Below are 18450 nucleotides of genomic sequence, written 5' to 3'. Positions count from 1 at the left end.
CTTGACTAGTGTCAAAACTCTCCCGGGGCCTTGGAAATCAGCCCCCGGTGACGTCTCAGAGCGCCTGTGAGCCTCCTAGCAACATTTTTTGCCACGTGCGTGCAAGTACAAGTGTGTGCATGCGTGTGTACCCAACACATATGTGTACCCGCAGGCGTGCATGCATGTGCCTTCTCTGCTTGAAGACGTAACGCGCACACGTCGAGCTGGAGCGTCCTGTTAGGGAGCTGGACTTGTCCTTGCATCTGCCCTCGTCTCCTCCCCCGTCCCAGGTGTCCGGGTCGAGCGTGTCACAGACGGCTCGGGTGCACCTGCTGGTGAACAACACCCAGACGCCGGTGGCGGCCAACCTCTCGGACCTGCTTTTGCTCGACAACGTCACCGGCCTGACCATCAGGGAGTCGATCGGAAACAAGACCTCGGCAGGATTCCAGGCTTTCCGGAGGAAGTTTCTGCAAGGTGATGGCAGGAGTGTGTGCTACGTGAGGGAGGGGGAAGGGCAGACACACAGAGCACGTGACTGGCCGCCGGCACGCTCTTCAACACGTGACATGATCACAGCGGAGTCACAGTGTGGGCCTCAGAGGAGGGGACCACCTCTCAGTATCTGCACCCAACAAGCTGGGTTTGTTACTTAAATTACAGAGAGGTGGGATTTGGGAAAAGGGTTTTTGGGTGTTTTTTTTAATGAAATATATTCATTTTTTTTATTATGAAAAATTTCAAACAAAAACAAAGAGTGTGTAGTAAACCCCAGTGTGTCCGTCACCCACATGACCCAAATTGCCCTCACTCGGTAAAATGCTGAGCTTGTTCTGAGCTGTGCTGGGTAGAGAAGCGGGCTGGGAAGTGGAGACATCGGAGAGCGTTAGGCTGATCTGTAGCCCCTGTCACACATGAAGGCAGCGTTGGAGGACAAGCGTAGGGGAGATCAGATGGCCGCGGATGGACTGGCGGTCACCCTCCAGCCTGGAGGCCGGCGCCCCCCGGCCTGCAGGAGCCGAGCCTCCCACGCTCACTGCTGGAACCCACTCTCACGAGTAAGACGGGCTGACTGGCAGTGCACGCCCCAGATTACCAGTCAGCTGAGACGACGACCCGTGAGAAAGGGCAGGGAGAGGCCAGTCCTGTTCTGGGTAGGCTGCCCACTCCCATGGATGGAACACCAGGGGCGGTGAGGGTGTGTTTCCCCTGAGGGTGTGTGTCTCTGGCGGTTTGCTCGCCAAACCCACTGGGCTTGTGATTAATCTGGAGGGTGGTGCTGGTCCCCTGGGGAAGGGCGTCAGCCATGGGTCAGGACTCTGGACAAGCCCTGCCCCCCTACACCAACTGTCGACTGCCCCCCTGTGTGTGTCCTTCTACGAATGCTGGTGAGTAGAGGAGTTCTATTTTCCTGCCCTGTAAAGGCTTTGGAAATGATTCAGAGTATTACATTATTGAAATAGACTCTATCCAAGGCTGGAAATTCTCCCTGGTCCTAATACCCACTCAAATTACATCCAGCCGTGCTATTCAACCAGGTAAACCATGGGTCTGCAGTATGATTAAAGGACAGCCCTGAGCCGAGTTGCAGAAGGTTCCCCGTCAGTGACTGGCCAGCACGTCCCCTTTTGCAAACTCTCAGGGAGACATGAAAATACCAGGAATGAATCTCCTGCAAATTGAAAATCGAATATTGATATATTCAAGTGCAAGAGAAATTAAAATCTGAGACCAAGATTTTAGCCTGTGTACATTTTTAAAAGTCCAAAGTCCAGACTTTTTTGTGTGTGTGTGTGTGTGTGTGTGTGTGTGTGTGTGACAGAGAGAGACAGAGAGAAGGACAGATAGGGACAGACAGGAAGAGACAGAGACGAGAAGCAGCAATTCTTCGTTGTGGCATCTAAGTTGTCCATTGATTGCTTTCTCATATGTGCCTTGACCGGGGAGTCCTAGCAGACCCAGTGACCCCTCACTTAGGCCAGCGACCTTGGGCTCAAGCTGGTGAGCCTTGCTCCAACCATATGAGCCTACACTAAAGCTGGCGACCTCGGGATTTCGAACCTGAGTCCTCCTCCTCCAAGTCTGATGCTCCATCCACTGCGCCACCACCTGGCCAGGCCAGACTTCTTAAATAAAACAAGACTCCCTTAAACCAGTGTCAGAGCCGCGTCCTGCCAAGGGCAGGCATGCTCCGTGCTGACCTCTCCCCAGGGGCGGCTCTGGGCCAGGAGCCGTCTCTCAGGGAAGCGTTCCCTTCTTCACTGAACGGTCACTTTTTGTAATTAAGCAGTCCAGCGCCAGCGCCAACTAGGGGCCGTGAGGTTGGGGACCCGATAGCAGCCCCTGGTGACCTTCATTCTCCCTCCAGGCTCCGGTCTGCTGCCGCTTGCTGTGCGCATGGCCCCGCTGCCTGGAGGTGTCTGAGCGGCAGTTAGTGTCCCCTGTCACCAGGGACCGGATGTCCTGTAGAGGCTCCTTTCCTTCGTTATGTGGATGGGATTGCTGGGAGTCAACACATCCGCTCCGGGGACAGACCCTCCCGAGTCCCGGGCAGTGCTGCCCAGGGGGTGGGGCTGCCAGGTATGGCAACGCAGGAGCAGAACGGGGCTCCTGACACCTGCCTACAGTCCCTCCCGAGGGAAAACCGAGGGCGCCAAGAGTGGGCGTGTTGTGCCCACTAACAAGAAGGAGTCCCAAAGGTCCCACTGCCCAGGGGGCCTGGGGGGCCTCCTCCTTCCCTTTTTTTTTTTTTTTGTATTTTCTGAAGCTGGAAACAGGGAGGCAGTCAGACAGACTCCCGCATGTGCCTGATCGGGATCCACCCAGCATGCCCACCAGGGGGTGATGCTCTGCCCATCTGGGCCGTTGCTCTGTTGCAACCAGAGCCATTCTAGCACCTGAGGCAGAGGCCATAGAGCCATCCTCAGCACCCGGGCCAACTTTGCTCCAATGGAGCCTTGGCTGCGGGAGGGGAAGAGAGAGACAGAGAGGAAGGAGAGGGGGAGGGGTGGAGAAGCAGATGGGTGCTTCTCCTGTGTGCCCTGACCGGGAATCGAACCCGGGACTCCTGCACGCCAGGCTGACGCTCTACCACTGAGCCAACTGGCCAGGGCCCCACCTCCTTCCTTTGATGGCTGGCTGGCTGGGGGGCGGCAGAGCCCCCGTCCTGACTCCCCTGTGCCTTCTCTCTGAGCAGTTGGAGACTCCTTCTCGGTCAGCTACACCGCCTCGCTGGAGGCCGGAGACTTTGGGCGCGGGGAGATCCGGACGCTGCCCGCCCAGCTCACCTTCCAGAGCGCGTCGCCGGTGCGTACTGCCGTGATGCTGCGGTCTGTCTGGTCACTCAGTGCCCAGCAAGGCTGTTTAGAAACATTGACACCCAGGGTACAGTCTGTCCCCACCCCGGTCTCCTTCCCTTCCTTCCTGGGCTGCAGACCAGCTCTTCAGTGCCCTTTAAGCTGCTGTCTGCTTAGACCTGGGTGTCAGAAGACTGGAGGAGGGGCGGAGGGAGAGAGGCGCGCAGACAGGGTGACCCAGTGATGACCTGGGCGGTCGGCTCTCCTCTCCAGCCTGGCCCGACCCGAGCAGCCAGCAGCCCACCAGGAGGGCATGCTGGAGCTCTTCTCAGTTAGGGAGGCTGCTGTTAGGGTGTCACACCCGCCTCTGGGGCAGAAGGACATTTATTCGCAGTCCTGACATTTCCCCTGAAGGGACTTTAAAATCCCCCCCAAAGTCACAGCCCCTTCTAGCTCCAGGCACAGCGGGTGGCAAGTACACTGAATGTGACCTCGGGTATCAGATGCCCAAACCTGTTGACCGAGAGGTTTATTCTTTTCTAGAACAGAACACAGCTACAAGCCACTTTCACCATCGCCGTGGAGGAGAAGGTCGAGGTGAGAGAGGGGACCCACCCTGCCCCCTCCCTGACTCCCCATGTGTCTCTGGGTGCCTGTGGGGTGGGGTCCTCGTTCTCAGAGCCAGGGAGGGACGTGCCGCCGGCCCACACCAGGCGGGGGGCTCCGGGCCGTCTGGGGTCCCCGGGGTGGGCTGAGTCTGTGTGGCTAGTTCCCCAGATGAGCCCTCCGTCTGGGCTCTGTTCAGCCTCCCTCCTACCCGCCCCTCAGGGTTTGCTGCCAGGCCAGCCGTGGCCGTGTTTTGTCTTCTGGGACCTCCCCAGAGCTCCGCAGCCCGGGGGCAGAGTCCCCCCTGCTGCCCCCGTGAGCACCCCCCCCTCCGGGCCGCTCCCCAGTCCCAGTGCTCACAGCTCCCACGTTTCCTCGGTTACGGAGTCCCTGTGTCACCCCCGCACGCAGCCACACAGCATGTAGCAATGACGTGAGCGAGCCGTGTCCTCTTCGCAGTCTTGGGAGAGTCCACTTATGAAACACCCCCAAGGTCACATGGCGAGTGTGTCAGGGTTCCCACGACCACCCGCCAGGTCGATGGCTCACTGGGACTCGCTGGACGGCGCGTGCGGTCACACCGTGGTTGAGGTGGAAACAGGAAAAGACGCAGGGCAGAGCGGGCAAAGGGGAGAGGCAGGCGGGCGGGCAGAGCTGGAGGACCCGGGACACGATTAACTCCTCCCCCGCTGAATCAGCGCGCAGGAAGTGCTGGCCACCGGGGAGCCTGTTGGAGACCCAGTGCCAGGGTTCTCACCCGGGCTGGACACACGGGCGCCCTCTGCTGGCACGTCCCGGGTTCTCACAGGGGCTGGACACACGGGCGCCCTCTGCTGGTACGTCTCGGGTTCTCACAGGGGCTGGACACACGGGCGCCCTCTGCTGGCATGTCCCGGGTTCCCAGAGGGGCTGGACACACGGGTGCCCTCTGCTGGCACGTCCCGGGTTCTCACAGGGGCTGGACACACGGGCGCCCTCTGCTGGCATGTCCCGGGTTCCCAGAGGGGCTGGACACACGGGTGCCCTCTGCTGGCACGTCCCGGGTTCTCACAGGGGCTGGACACACGGGCGCCCTCTGCTGGCATGTCCCGGGTTCCCAGAGGGGCTGGACACACGGGTGCCCTCTGCTGGCATGTCCCGGGTTCTCACAGGGGCTGGACACACAGGCGCCCTCTGCTGGCATGTCCCGGGTTCCCAGAGGGGCTGGACACACGGGTGCCCTCTGCTGGCATGTCCCGGGTTCCCAGAGGGGCTGGACACACGGGTGCCCTCTGCTGGCATGTCCCGGGTTCTCATAGGGGCTGGACACACGGGCGCCCTCTGCTGGCACGTCCCGGGTTCCCAGAGGGGCTGGACACACGGGCGCCCTCTGCTGGCACGTCCCGGGTTCTCACAGGGGCTGGACACACGGGCGCCCTCTGCTGGCACGTCCCGGGTTCTCACAGGGGCTGGACACACGGGCGCCCTCTGCTGGCACGTCCCGGGTTCTCACAGGGGCTGGACACACGGGCGCCCTCTGCTGGCACGTCCCGGGTTCCCACAGGGGCTGGACACACGGGCGCCCTCTGCTGGCACGTCCCGGGTTCTCACAGGGGCTGGACACACGGGCGCCCTCTGCTGGCACGTCCCGGGTTCTCACAGGGGCTGGACACACGGGCGCCCTCTGCTGGCACGTCCCGGGTTCTCACAGGGGCTGGACACACGGGCGCCCTCTGCTGGCACGTCCCGGGTTCTCACAGGGGCTGGACACACGGGCGCCCTCTGCTGGCATGTCCCGGGTTCTCACAGGGGCTGGACACACGGGCGCCCTCTGCTGGCACGTCCCGGGTTCCCAGAGGGGCTGGACACACGGGCGCCCTCTGCTGGCACGTCCCGGGTTCTCACAGGGGCTGGACACACGGGCGCCCTCTGCTGGCACGTCCCGGGTTCTCACAGGGGCTGGACACACGGGCGCCCTCTGCTGGCACGTCCCGGGTTCCCAGAGGGGCTGGACACACGGGCGCCCTCTGCTGGCACGTCCCGGGTTCCCACAGGGGCTGGACACACGGGCGCCCTCTGCTGGCACGCCCCGAGGTCCCAGGCCCCAAGCAGGAAAGCAGGAGTTCCGCGTAAACCCCGGTGTTCACACTGCAGGGTAGGCACGGCCCGCGCCTCTGATGAGGGGAGGGTGGGCACCCTCCTGGAGCCAGGGGCCCAGACGCCCACCCAGGCCAGCCTCAGAGGGGAGGCCTCTCAGAGGGTGGCAGTCCCGGACCTGCTGTGTGAGCACATTTCTGCACAGCTCGTAGGTGTTCGGACCGGGATTTGAACCCAGCGTTGGCTCCAGAGCCCTGCTGTTGGGCAGTGGCCACGCTGCCTCCTGGTGAGCCGCATTCCTGCCCAGAGGAGATGGAGGCACCAGCTGCGTGTGGCCCTCGCAGGCGGACAGGGAGTGGGGGTGGGGCCCGCGGTGCAGACGGTTCCCCCGGCCGGTCTCTGGGCTCCGGGCGGGGCGCACGTCTGATTCGTCCTCGTGTCCCCCACTACGCCTGACACTGTAAGTGGCGCTCCACAGGTAGGTGTCCCCCCGATCGAGCTGATCGTCCTAATGGCGGGGCTCACCTCTCCGTGGAGGAGGTGACTGGTCGTTGCCTGACTGTAATGAAAGTCAGAGGACGTTCATGTAATCAGCATGTGTGAGCCTTCCTCCGCGGCCCGGACTCTCCTGGGCTGAAGGTGAGCCACACGCAGGTCGTAGGGTGGCCTCCAGCCCACACATGCCTCAGGAGACACAGGAGCAGGTATCCTGCCGGACTGCTGACCCACGGGCACAGGCGTGGCAATGAGTGACAGGTGGGAGCCAGGGGACCTCGGGCTGCAGACCTCCTTCAAGGAGGTGACCACAGCAGACGTACATGGTGGGCCTGCACACGCGTGTTGTGGGTTCAGCATGCTCTCCGGTCCGAAGGCCTGGCTTTGAGCCCCGCCCCTCCACTGACTGACTGTATGTGAACTTGTGCATGGTGCTCACCTTCCCGGGCCTCAGTTTCCCAGCTGTGAGATGAGAGTAATAATAGCACCCGTTTCACAGGGTGCTTGTCGGAGTGGAGGTGGGGGTGCCCGTGCGGCACTGAGCACAGTGCCGGCGTTTGTGGGTGCTCAGTAACTGTGACGTATGCACACAGACAACACCCTCTGCAAGTGTTCTGTGATAATCCCGAACGAATGCGAGGGGTCAGGGTCTCAAGCTCCAGTGCCCACGGGGCCATGCGGGTCTGTAAGGGTGTGAGTCTGGCCCCTGAAAGAGTCTGGGGCATGGGGGAGTCTTGGGCAGCCCAGAGACTCAGCTCGCCCATCGCTCCACCCCTCCACCCCTCCACACACACTGAGACACTCAGTGAGGATTAAAAAAAGGCCAAAAGATGCACAACAGCTATCACTGAATTTTTGAGGTTGTGAACTAGAGCTCGTGGGCACTGTGGATACCGACAGGAAAAAAAGAACTGTTGTGGCTTGGCTGGATGGCAGGCTTCCTGGAGGAGGTGAGAATGCAGTTGGACCTTAAAGGAGGGAATTTGTTAAAGAGAGTGGAGGGATGTTTTAAAATATGCTGCTGGAAATGTGACTTCAGGCCACTCCAGTTTGTTGGCTGGGTGTGAACCGAGATCTCCTGGGCAGAGGCACAGTGCCCGGCACCACTGAGACTCACGTAGGGGTGAGGCGAGGTGCCTGCCCAGAAGCCTGTGTTCTGGCAGGGCTGCCGTGGGTGCCTGTGAAGAGAGAGAGCGTCCTTCTGCTGGGCAGTGCAGCGGGGCCTGGGCTCGGCCGTGGGGACAGGGGCTCCCCTGACATCTTCATCGAGCAATTGGAAAATACGGAGTTAAGACACGAAGCAGCCCACTGTGTGCGCTGGGCTGTTGGAAGAGGCCCCGTTGTCTCCTTCGATTCCTGCTGCTTTCTACTTTCCTGAGGGTGACACGGGTATGTCAGCCCAGGAAAAGGGGGGCCCGGGGAAGTGGCTTCCATTTCGTCTTCCTCTCCTTCTGTGTCCCGGATCCAGTCTCTCTGAAAGGAAAGAGGTCCCGCCAGACCGCACAGGACACTGAGTGCGGGACACTGAGTGCTGGCGTTCAGACCGCACGGGACACTGAGTGCGGGACACTGAGTGCTGGCGGTCAGACTGTGCAGGACGTCACCACGGCGTCTTGTGTTCACACCTGTGCCCGTGGGAGGGCCGGGTGCCAACCTCACAGAGAACAGGGTCTCGGGCGCCAACCTCACAGAGAACAGGGTCTCGGGCGCCAACCTCACAGAGAACAGGGTCTCGGGCGCCAACCTCACAGAGAACAGGGTCTCGGGTGCCAACCTCACAGAGAACAGGGTCTCGGGTGCCAACCTCACAGAGAACAGGGTCTCGGGTGCAAACCTCACAGAGAACAGGGTCTTGGGCGCCAACCTCACAGAGAACAGGGTCTCGGGTCGAAGCCGGAGACAGACAGCAGTCCTGATGTCACCAGATCCCGAGAGTGCAGTTCCAATAGGAATTCTAGTGGCATTTGGGGTGGGGGAGGGTGGGGTGTGGTCCAAGCCATCAAAGTCCCACCTGAAAAAATATAATTTATGAAACTAGATGAGAGGAAGTTGAAAATGAAGAGTAAGGTGGGTAGATTTGTCAGAGTACATACCAAAGAGTTATAAAGCAATGATGAGGTTGTATTCGACTCCTACAAGAAAACTCGGACCCGTGGGAGAAAATAGACTGTCTACACACATACATGTAATAAAGTGGTATTTCAAATCAATGGAGAAAAATACCGTTCATAAATTTCGGGGCAGCTGACTGGATCTTTTGGAAGAAAATTAAAAATGAATTTCCTCATCAAATGAGTATCTAAATATATATAAACAGTTTGTGAAAAGTAAGCATAGGTTAATATTATATGACAGGAAGAAAGCCATGAAGAAAACCCAGGAACTTGACACAAATAGTCGAAAACCTTGCAGCTAAAAACAACATCAAGAAAGGCAAGCGACAAACTTGGGAAAATATTCGTAACACACATAAAAAAGATTTAATGTCTTTAACATAGAAAAAGGCCCTATTAATAAGAAAAAGGGTGCCTTGATGGGTAGCTCTGTGTAATATGAGAATGGCTCCAGCACGAGGATTTACGACCTGCGTGCTGTAGCCTCGTGGGGGGGACCATGTCCTGTGGCTTGGAGTTGAGCTCGGAGACCCGGAGGTGTGAGTCCTGTCTGCCTGCTCTGGCTTGGATGGCTGCACCGGCCTCCTACCTGCCACGTGCTGCCTCCCTCCAGCCCTCGTCCTCTCTGCAGTGACCTTCCTGAGACAGACCTGCTGGTGTTCTGTCCTGGAGGGGCTCCCTGTTGCCTCCTGGACGAAGACCCCGGTGCCTTGGGCAGGTTGGCCTCTGCTGTCTCTGGGAGCCACTGGGTCCACTTTCCACATCTCTCCGGTCTTGAACGTGCTGTCCTTTGCTTCCCTGTCATTGGGTCAACTCCTAGCCGTTCTGCAAATCACGACCAGTGTCCCCTCTGTGGTCCCCGAGCCTCCCCCCGTCATGCTGGTGATCCTGTGACATTGGGACAACTGATGGACCTTGTCACTCTGCGACACGGAGGTTGTTTTCTTGGTTGGCACTTAATACATATTTTGTGGATGTCAGAATAGGTTTTTCACCCTGGAAGAGACTTTGAAGATTATCTATAGTAGTTTCACTTCCTCGTTTGAGAGGGGATCAACTTGAATCCAAAGCTGCTCCGGGAACTGGCCGAGGTCCTGAAGCTCGAGGCCCGCCCTGAGGACCCAGACCAGCTGTGTGATGGTCCTCTCCGCCCTGAGGACCCGGACCAGCTGTGTGATGGTCCTCTCCGCCCTGAGGACCCGGACCAGCTGTGTGATGGTCCTCTCCGCCCTGAGGACCCGGACCAGCTGTATGATGGTCCTCTCCGCCCTGAGGACCCGGACCAGCTGTGTGATGGTCCTCTCCGCCCTGAGGACCCGGACCAGCTGTGTGATGGTCCTCTCCGCCCTGAGGACCCGGACCAGCTGTGTGATGGTCCTCTCCGCCCTGAGGACCCGGACCAGCTGTGTGATGGTCCTCTCCGCCCTGAGGACCCGGACCAGCTGTGTGATGGTCCTCTCTGCCCTGAGGACCCGGACCACGCTGTGTGATTGATGGTCCTCTCATCCACCCAGTTGCCTCCACCTGTGATCATCTGGAAGCTCTCACTCTGGCTGGAATTCTCAGCTGGGAAAGCTAGAGTCTCTGTCCTCAGCCGTTCCTCGGTGTCAAGTCCCTGCCTTGGCTTTTTTTTTTTTTTTTTTTTTACAGGAACAGAGAGAGAGTCAGAGAGAGGGATAGACAGGGACAGACAGACAGGAACAGAGAGAGATGAGAAGCATCAATCATCAGTTTTTCGTTGCGACACCTTAGTTGATCATTGATTGCTTTCTCATATGTGCCTTGACCGCGGGCCTTCAGCAGACTGAGTAACCCCTTGCTTGAGCCAGTGACCTTGGGTCCAAACTGGTGAGCTTTTCTTGCTCAAGCCAGATGAGCCTGCGCTCAAGCTGGTGACCTCGGGGTATCGAACCTGGGTCCTCCGCATCCCAGTCCAATGCTCTATCCACTGCACCACTGCCTGGTCAGGCCCAGCTGCTTGGATCTTTAACTCAAAGTGCAGCAGCTCTTCTAGAGAAATCATTCTGGATGGGTTTCCCCTTTCAGTCAAACTTTTTCTGTGTTTGGAGGGGGGGGTAGGCGGGTAGGATTTAACATATGTCCATTGTGGGTGTTTTCTTTCTTCACCAGATAAGAGAGATGAGAGAGAGAAAGTTGGGAAAATAAAATAACCTCACCTCAGAATCCCGCCGCCAGAGAGAAGCGTTGCTGTAGCCGGAGCTTCTTGCCTGCCACGCGTTTATGACTGTTTATTACACAATTGAAGTCAAACTGTGTACACAGCCCTTGCTCCTGCTCTTGTGCCTGGTGTTGCATTTGTAGTATTGAAAGCATCCCTTGTGGGAGGCCTTTCCCTCAAGCCTCACACTCCACAAGTGCGGCGATGGGGCGCATCGAAGGAGTCTGCCAGCGGCTAATGCGTGATCAGAGGGGCGGTAATCTCAGCTGATTCTCTTCCAGAGACGAGGAGGACAGTTAGCGAGGACTCGGGCATGAGGAAGCCGGGGTCCCTGAGCCACTGCCTTCCCTTCCTTCTTAGATGATGCAGTTTAAGGTAATTAGGCTCTTTGAAATGATTATCGGTGGATTTTGGCTGCAAGATTTTCTTCTTTTTTTTAAATTGACTGATGTTAGAGAGACAGAAAGGAAGTGGGGGAGGGCGTAAAAAAGAGAGAGAGAGGAAGAGAGAGAGAAGCCTTCATTTGTTGTTCCACTTAGTTGTAGAACATTCATTGGTCGCTTCCCATATGTGCCCTGACCCCGGGGGTCGACCCCGCAACCTTGGTGTTTTGGGATGACCCTCTAACTGCCTGAGCTAACCGGCCAGGGCCGGCTGCAAGATTTTCAGGGAAAATTTCAAAAAGCATCAGTAACTTGGGGCCGATTTCCAGGGTGGTAAGCTGCCTCCGTGGTCAATTGGCCTTCTCTGTGTGTGTCTGTTTCTTTATGGGGACACAGTCATTGGATTTAGGGGGAACCCCTCCCCCCATTCACTATGACTTCATAGTAACTTGGTTATGTCTGCAAAGACCTTATTTCCAAATATGGTCACGTTCGTAGGTGCTGGGGGTTAAGGCTCTACCATATCTTTTCAGAGGCCACAGTTCAACCCACTACATGCCCCTGAGCCCGGGGACCGGCATGTTGTTGGGGATCAAGTATCATCAATTCCCTTCTCCTTCCCATTCTTCCTAACGCTGCAAAAGAGGGTTCTGGGAGAGGCAGCCTTGGACACAGACAGCTGAGGCATAGCCCCTCTGTTCTCTGTGGACGCAGGTCTTTTGGGTTTTTTTGTCTCCTTTCCATCAGTATTTTAATGAAACTTCTGTGCAATGCTTGTCATCTGTGCCCAGTTGATTGATTTCTTTCTTATCTGGTGGGTGCATAAAGCAGAGTGCCAGGGGCTCTTTCCAGCACAAATGGGGAACTTGCATTTCATTTAGGTGCTTGTCGGCATGTGAGATTTAGCGTCAGGAGGCTGTTCGAGTGTGGGGGCAGAATTGCCTCCGCGATAGCAGCCTCCGTGGACGGAGGCCGGGTCATCCAAGGCGAGCCGCATGTGACATCACACTTCGATTTGGGTTCCAGTAAGCCGCCCGGACGGAAGCTCCTGCTTCTGACTTCCCTGGGCTTTGACTCTCCAGAAGGTCAGGTTGACCTTGTGGGTCTGTCCAGAATATTGAAGCTTGATCACAGTCCATGTTGTGACCCCAGGAGTGAGAACTGGGTTCGTTGATCTTCCAGCAATTAAAATACAAGTAATGCTCCCATCATCTGGAGCCACTTTTAAATAAAACTCAATGTCCCAGTTGGTTTCTGCAGAAGCAGGGGCCGAGACAGAGTTCAGGGTGGGACATATTCACCAGGATGCAGGATATCATCAACATAGCACGCCTGAGGCCACCCTCCTCTGAACGGCTGGCTCGCACAGCTGACCGCTGGGCTTCCGTCTGGGAACGTGGATTTCTGGAGGGTTCCCACCGCTCCTGGAGCTGATCGGAGTGGCTCACTGTGCCCACATTGCTTCTGTAAACGATATATTTTATGCTGAATATCTGCGTTCCTCCTGGATGTCAGGGATGTTGGTACATGCCAGGCAGAGAGCGCCCAAGTGGCCATTCCTGGATTAAAATTTTGGGCCCTGAGTCTCTGATGAGCTTTGCTGGTGGATGACACTTCGTGGGAGCTGCCCCATCCATTGCTCGGGGAATGAAACACGGCTGTGGGAGTCTGGTGGGCACGGACTCTGGCAGCTTGCTCCTGGTCTGTCCCGGTTCAACCCCCCTGCCCACCTCCTCCCCCCCGTGCCCTTCCCCTGGCTGACTTTGCTTTGAATCTTCTTGCTCTAATAAGTCATAGCTGTGTGTCTGCAGGCTGAGCCCTGTGAGTCCTCTTAGTGACTCGTCAAACCCAGGGCGGTGGTGGGGTCCCCACCCACCCAGTCTGCGGTCACCAGTGCGAGGGAGGAGGAGGAGGAACAGGACTGGACAGAGGGAGAAGTCCCCCTGTGCCCCGGGCTGACGGAACCTCAGCTTCCCCTGGCAGGGACCTCTGGACTGGGTGTTGCCTGGCTGAGCAGCCCTCACAGGGCTAAGAAGACCGGTCGTTATGCCCCTGCCGTGCCGTTACCGGACAGATGTGAGCTGTCCCGGGCAGGGCAGGACCTCAGGCGAGGGGGCTCTCTGCGGATGATTGAGACCTTGAGCCTGGCAGTCTACTGACCACACTGCCCATAGTGGGGCACCAAGTTCTTTTTCTTTTCTTTTCTTTTTTTTGCATTTTTCTGAAGCTGGAAACGGGGAGAGACAGCCAGACAGACTCCCGCATGCGCCCGACCGGGATCCACCCGGCACGCCCACCAGGGGCGATGCTCTGCCCCTCCGGGGCGTCGCTCTGCCATGCCCAGAGCCACTCTAGCGCCTGGGGCAGAGGCCAAGGAGCCATCCCCAGCACCCGGGCCATCCTTGCTCCAATGGAGCCTTGGCTACGGGAGGGGAAGAGAGAGACAGAGAGGAAGGAGGGGGTGGGGTGGAGAAGCAAATGGGCGCTTCTCCTGTGTGCTCTGGCCGGGAATTGAACCCGGGTACCCTGCACACCAGGCTGACGCTGTACCACTGAGCCAACCGGCCAGGGCCCACCAAGTTCTTTTTTAAGGGGAGATTTGGATGGTGCCTCTTCTTAGCTACCAAGCTCACCCTTAAAAGAATATTGGTATTCCAATTTTTGTCTCCTGATGATACAATACGTGCCCCCTGGAGGGACCTCAGACAGCACAGAAAGAAAGAGAAAATTCATCGGGTCACCACAGGCAGCACAGTCCCAGCGGGTCTCCGCGCTGGTTACCTACGGGTGTGTGCGCACGGTACTGTGTTCACTTTGGTGAAATTGGCACTTTACAGTGTAGACAGTTTTGTATCTGCCTTGAAAAGGTTACATTAGGATATAAGCATTTGTTAACATCACTAAAAATGCAACACATGAAAACTGGTTGCACTTTGATACACTAGCAATGAGCAATACAAACAGGAAATGACAAAAGCAGTATCATTTACTCTCCACCATCAAAGAGTGTAAGCTACTTAGCGCTGAGTTTAAGCAGGAGGAGAAAGACTGTCTGGTGCCCAGGACACCACAAAGCACGGCTGACCAAAGTTAAAGGAGACAGGAGTCAACGCAGAGCCACCTTCTCCAGGGACCGGGAGGCCTCACCTGGTTAGGATCTAACGATGTGGGAACTGATCTCCACATGCTGAAGGACGAAGTTGGCCCTTACCTGTCAGCATACACGTCCAAAAATTAACTCGAAATAGACGAAAGACAACTGTGAAATCTAAAGCTATAAATCTCTTTAGAGTCAATGCAATTCAGAGTCAATGCAATTTCTGTCAGAAGATCAATGGCCTCGTTTTGTAGAAATAGAAAAAAAAAATCCTGAAATTTGTCGCGGGGACAATGAACTACTCGGAGACCAGATAAAGTCTGCGAGGGGCTGAGGGGAGGCAACGGCCCGGTCCACAGACCCAGGACAGAAGCCCCGCCCCGGCCTCACTCGGATATTTATTAGCCACTACAAGCAACTCAAGGAAGCAGACAGAAGTCGTTTGCAGGGAGGTAAAGGCCAAGGAACGTGCTGACTCCTAATCTCTGTTCTGGGAGCCTAAATATTTCTTGTTGCAGATTCGTATCCTGCTGTTTTTTTAATTTTTAAAAAAAAATTTTAAATTTTTTTATTTATTCATTTTAGAGAAGAGAGAGAGAGAAGAGGCGGGGAGGAGCAGGAAGCATCAACTCCCATATGTGCCTTGACCGGGCAGGCCCAGGGTTTTGAACCAGCGACCTCAGCATTCCAGGTTGACGTTTTAGCCACTGCGCCACCACAGGTCAGGCTTATCCTGCTGTTTTGTTGTTTCCAGCACGCACTGTCTCCAGTACGGGGTCAGAGAGGCCCCTGGACTCTCGTCCACTCAGGGCTTTTGCCCGAGAGTGCCTCACTGTCTCTAAGTGTTATTCTAACTCTGCATATTTTCATAACGTATTCCTAGAAAAGATTCATATGGACTCTCCAGGAACTCTATACTGCCAAAAACGATCTAAAAAGAAAAAACCCAACCAAACAAACAGAAAAACAAAGCTGGAGGTGTCTTATGTCCTGATTTCAAAACATACCACAAAGCTGCTGTCATCAAAACAGTGTGGTATGGGCATACAGACAGACATGGCCCAACGGAACAGCCTCACAAGCCCAGGTATAACCCTCAAGCGTATGGTCAAATGATTTTCAACAAGTGGGACAAGACCATTCAATGGGGGAAGGACAGTCATTTCAACAGATGATGTGGAAACCGATCTCCACATGCTGAAGGACAAAGTTGGCCCTTTCCTGTCAGCATACACGTACAAAAATTAACCCGAAATAGATGAGAGACAACTGTGAAATCTAAAGCTATAAATCTCTTAGAAGGAAACAGGAGAAGCCTCGTGACATCGGACTGGCAGTGATCTCTTGGTGATGACAGCAACAGCACAGGCAGCAAGAGAAAAGGCAGAGACGCTGGACTTCTCTCCGGGGAGCCGCTGGTCAGCGGCAAGCTGGGCCCAAGCCCTCTGGGTCCCCCCTGCCCCGTCCTCCTGCTGTGAGTTATAACTCAACTTGAAAGAGATCAAATGTGACCCTGTCGATCTTCTTGTCCCCTTAGGTTCTACCAAACCATGGCCTTCATGCAGCTGGGTTCTTCTTGGCCTTCGTCGTGTCCCTCATGCTGACCTGGGTCACACTTTACTTCCTGGCGCGATACCAGTGTTTGAAGGGAAGCCTGCTTGCCGGACGCCAGGTGAGTCTCCACCTGTACCCTTGTTCCGGAGGGATGTTTGATGGGTGGCAGGTGTGAAGTTGAAGTTTATCTGGGTGGACGTCGGAATCCCCTGGGGACCTATGGACAAACGCCCGTGTCCACACCCACCTCCCGAGACTATTTGGGTTGTCCCCTGATGTGTCCCAGCATTAGTCATTTTTAAAAGCTCCCTGGATGAGTCTAGCAAATGTCCAGTGTTGAGAACCCTACCGTTTAGCTGCGTAAGTTAGTGCCCGCCTGTGTGGCCATCTGCGTCGTCTCGCCACACCCCAGCCCCGGTTCTGTTCCACACTCCCTGCAGCCGTGTCTCTGGAGACTTGCTGCATCCTCCGGGGCAAGCCCGTGCTCCCTGGCACGGCTCACAGAGCCCCCGGGTCCTGCCTCTGCCCACCTCTCCTGCCACCTCCTGCCTCATGCCACAGCGTCCCCTCCCCCCAAGGACGTGGCATTCTCTGGGAGTGCCAAGCTCTCCACACTCACTCCAAACGCTTCTTTGGTTCCCTCTCTGCTCTTCGATAAGCATAATTTTGACCCATCCTTTAAGACTCAGCCTGGGCCTGTCTGTCCCTGGAAGTAGTCACTGGCCACTACCTGGCTGACCGAGGGGCTTCTCTCTGCACTTCCCCGCCAGGTTCTGTAGACCCCACTCAGCACTTCACCTAATTTGTCGGGCTCCTCTGTGAATTCCTCAGGCTCCGTATTTCTGTCTTGGTCTGAGTGCCCCATAAGCACATCCTGAGACCAGGATCCAAGTGCAGGTAGTTCACATGGGAAATTACCCCAGGGAATAATGGTGAGGGCTGGAGGAGCAAGGTGGGAAGGGAAGGCAGCCAATCACATGATCCATGTGGGCACCTGGAGCTTTATTATGCTCAGGAACTCTGGGGATGGGGAAGTGAACCTCCAAGTCATCCACCTGAGTGGAGAAGGAACTGGGGTATTCCTCCACCAAGTCCCCTTGGTTGAGGACAAAGGGGAGGAGGTCCAAGATGAAGGGTGACATTTCCCAGGCATGGCCTCCGAAGGCCAGCAAAAGCCTTCAGGGAAGGAAGTGTAGGTATTGGCTAGTGGATCTTGGTGGGCACTGCAGTGGCAAGGGTGAGGGACTGGGCAGAAGACAGATGGTGTCTGCTCTAGTCCTCATTACCCAGTATGGAGCCTGGTGCTGAAAAGGCACTCAGTACATGTGTGAAGGAATGAATGGGGTCTCGGCCAATCAGGCACTTCTACCTCACAGTTCTGTGTTCTAGTCAGAAACCTGCCAGATCCTTGATGTTGAAGTTTGTCTGCCAACTGTAATTTTCCTCTGTATATGGTGTGATGGTGGTTATGGTGGTGATGGTGATGTTGGAGGTGATGATAGTAGTGATGATGGTGGTGATGGTGGTGATGGTGATGTTGGAGGTGATGATAGTAGTGATGTTGGTGGTGATGGTGATGTTGGAGGTGATGATAGTAGTGATGATGGTGGTGATGGTGATGTTGGTGGTGATGGTGGTGATGGTGGTGATGGTGGTGATGGTGATGTTGGAGGTGATGATAGTAGTGATGGTGGTGGTAGCGATGAAGGTGGTGATGATGATGATGATAGTGGTGGAGGTGATGTTGGGGGTGATGATGGTGATGGTGGTGGTGATGATGGTCATTATAGTGGTGGAGGTGATGATAGTGGTGATGCTGGTGGTGATGATAGTGATGTGATGGTGATGATGGTGATGGTGGTGGTGGTGGTGGTGATGATGATGATGATAGTGATGGAGGTGATGATGGTCGTGATAGTGGTGGAAGTGATGATGGTGGTGGTGGTGATGTTGGTGGTGGTGGTGGTGATGATGATGATGATAGTGATGGAGGTGATGATGGTCGTGATAGTGGTGGAAGTGATGATGGTGGTGGTGGTGATGTTGGTGATGTGATGGTGATGATGGTGATGGTGGTGGTGGTGATGGTGGTGGTGATGGTGGTGACGGTGCTGTTGGTGATGTGATGGTGATGATGGTGATGGTGGTGGTGGTGATTTTGGTGGTGGTGATGGTGGTGATGGTGGTGATGATGGTGGTATCAGGGAAAGCAGGACAGCAACTCCATGGGTAAGATGATCTTGGTGGGACTGCTGCCAGAGGCACTGCTGGGGGTTAGCATTTGTTCAGGGCCATGGAGGGCTAGAGCTGCTGTGACTGCCACCCAGAGGCCCACCGACTTGGAGGAACATGTGTCATCTTTCTCCCTCTTTATACGTTGGGGAAACTGACACACATGAAGTTAAACAACTTGCTTCAAAAGTGGCTGATTATGAGCTAGGACCTGAATTCTGATGGCCCCCTCTTTCTGGAGGCTGGAAGGCCTGTGCCCTGGTTCATTCTGTTTCTGCTTCCTAGAGTAGAGAATATTGTCATTTCAGAGTGAGGTCAACCGCAATCTCCTTGGCAGGCAAAAGTGAGGAAGAGAAAAACCAGACATTCTCCTTACTCTCCCAAAGCTGTTATCAACCACAGAACAAAGCTCACCCTTCACTTTGATGAAGGGCAG

General features: G+C 55.9%; 1 protein-coding gene across 3 annotated transcripts in view; it reads left to right on the top strand.

Moving 5' to 3' along the window:
- The window catches only part of EVC2 (EvC ciliary complex subunit 2), a 90789-nt gene that overhangs the window by 6202 nt on the left and 66137 nt on the right, over positions 1-18450 (top strand). For all 3 annotated transcript variants that reach the window (XM_066280779.1, XM_066280776.1, XM_066280777.1), the window contains exons 3-6: positions 273-459; positions 3179-3288; positions 3822-3875; positions 15766-15900. In XM_066280779.1, the coding sequence (XP_066136876.1) occupies positions 273-459; positions 3179-3288; positions 3822-3875; positions 15766-15900 (486 nt within the window). The remainder of the gene's footprint in view (positions 1-272; positions 460-3178; positions 3289-3821; positions 3876-15765; positions 15901-18450) is intronic.

This window comes from Saccopteryx bilineata, chromosome 5 (assembly GCF_036850765.1).
Source record: "Saccopteryx bilineata isolate mSacBil1 chromosome 5, mSacBil1_pri_phased_curated, whole genome shotgun sequence".
Lineage (NCBI taxonomy): Eukaryota > Metazoa > Chordata > Mammalia > Chiroptera > Emballonuridae > Saccopteryx > Saccopteryx bilineata.
Note: the sequence above shows the minus strand (reverse complement) of the source record. Positions and strands in the feature narration are given on the sequence as shown.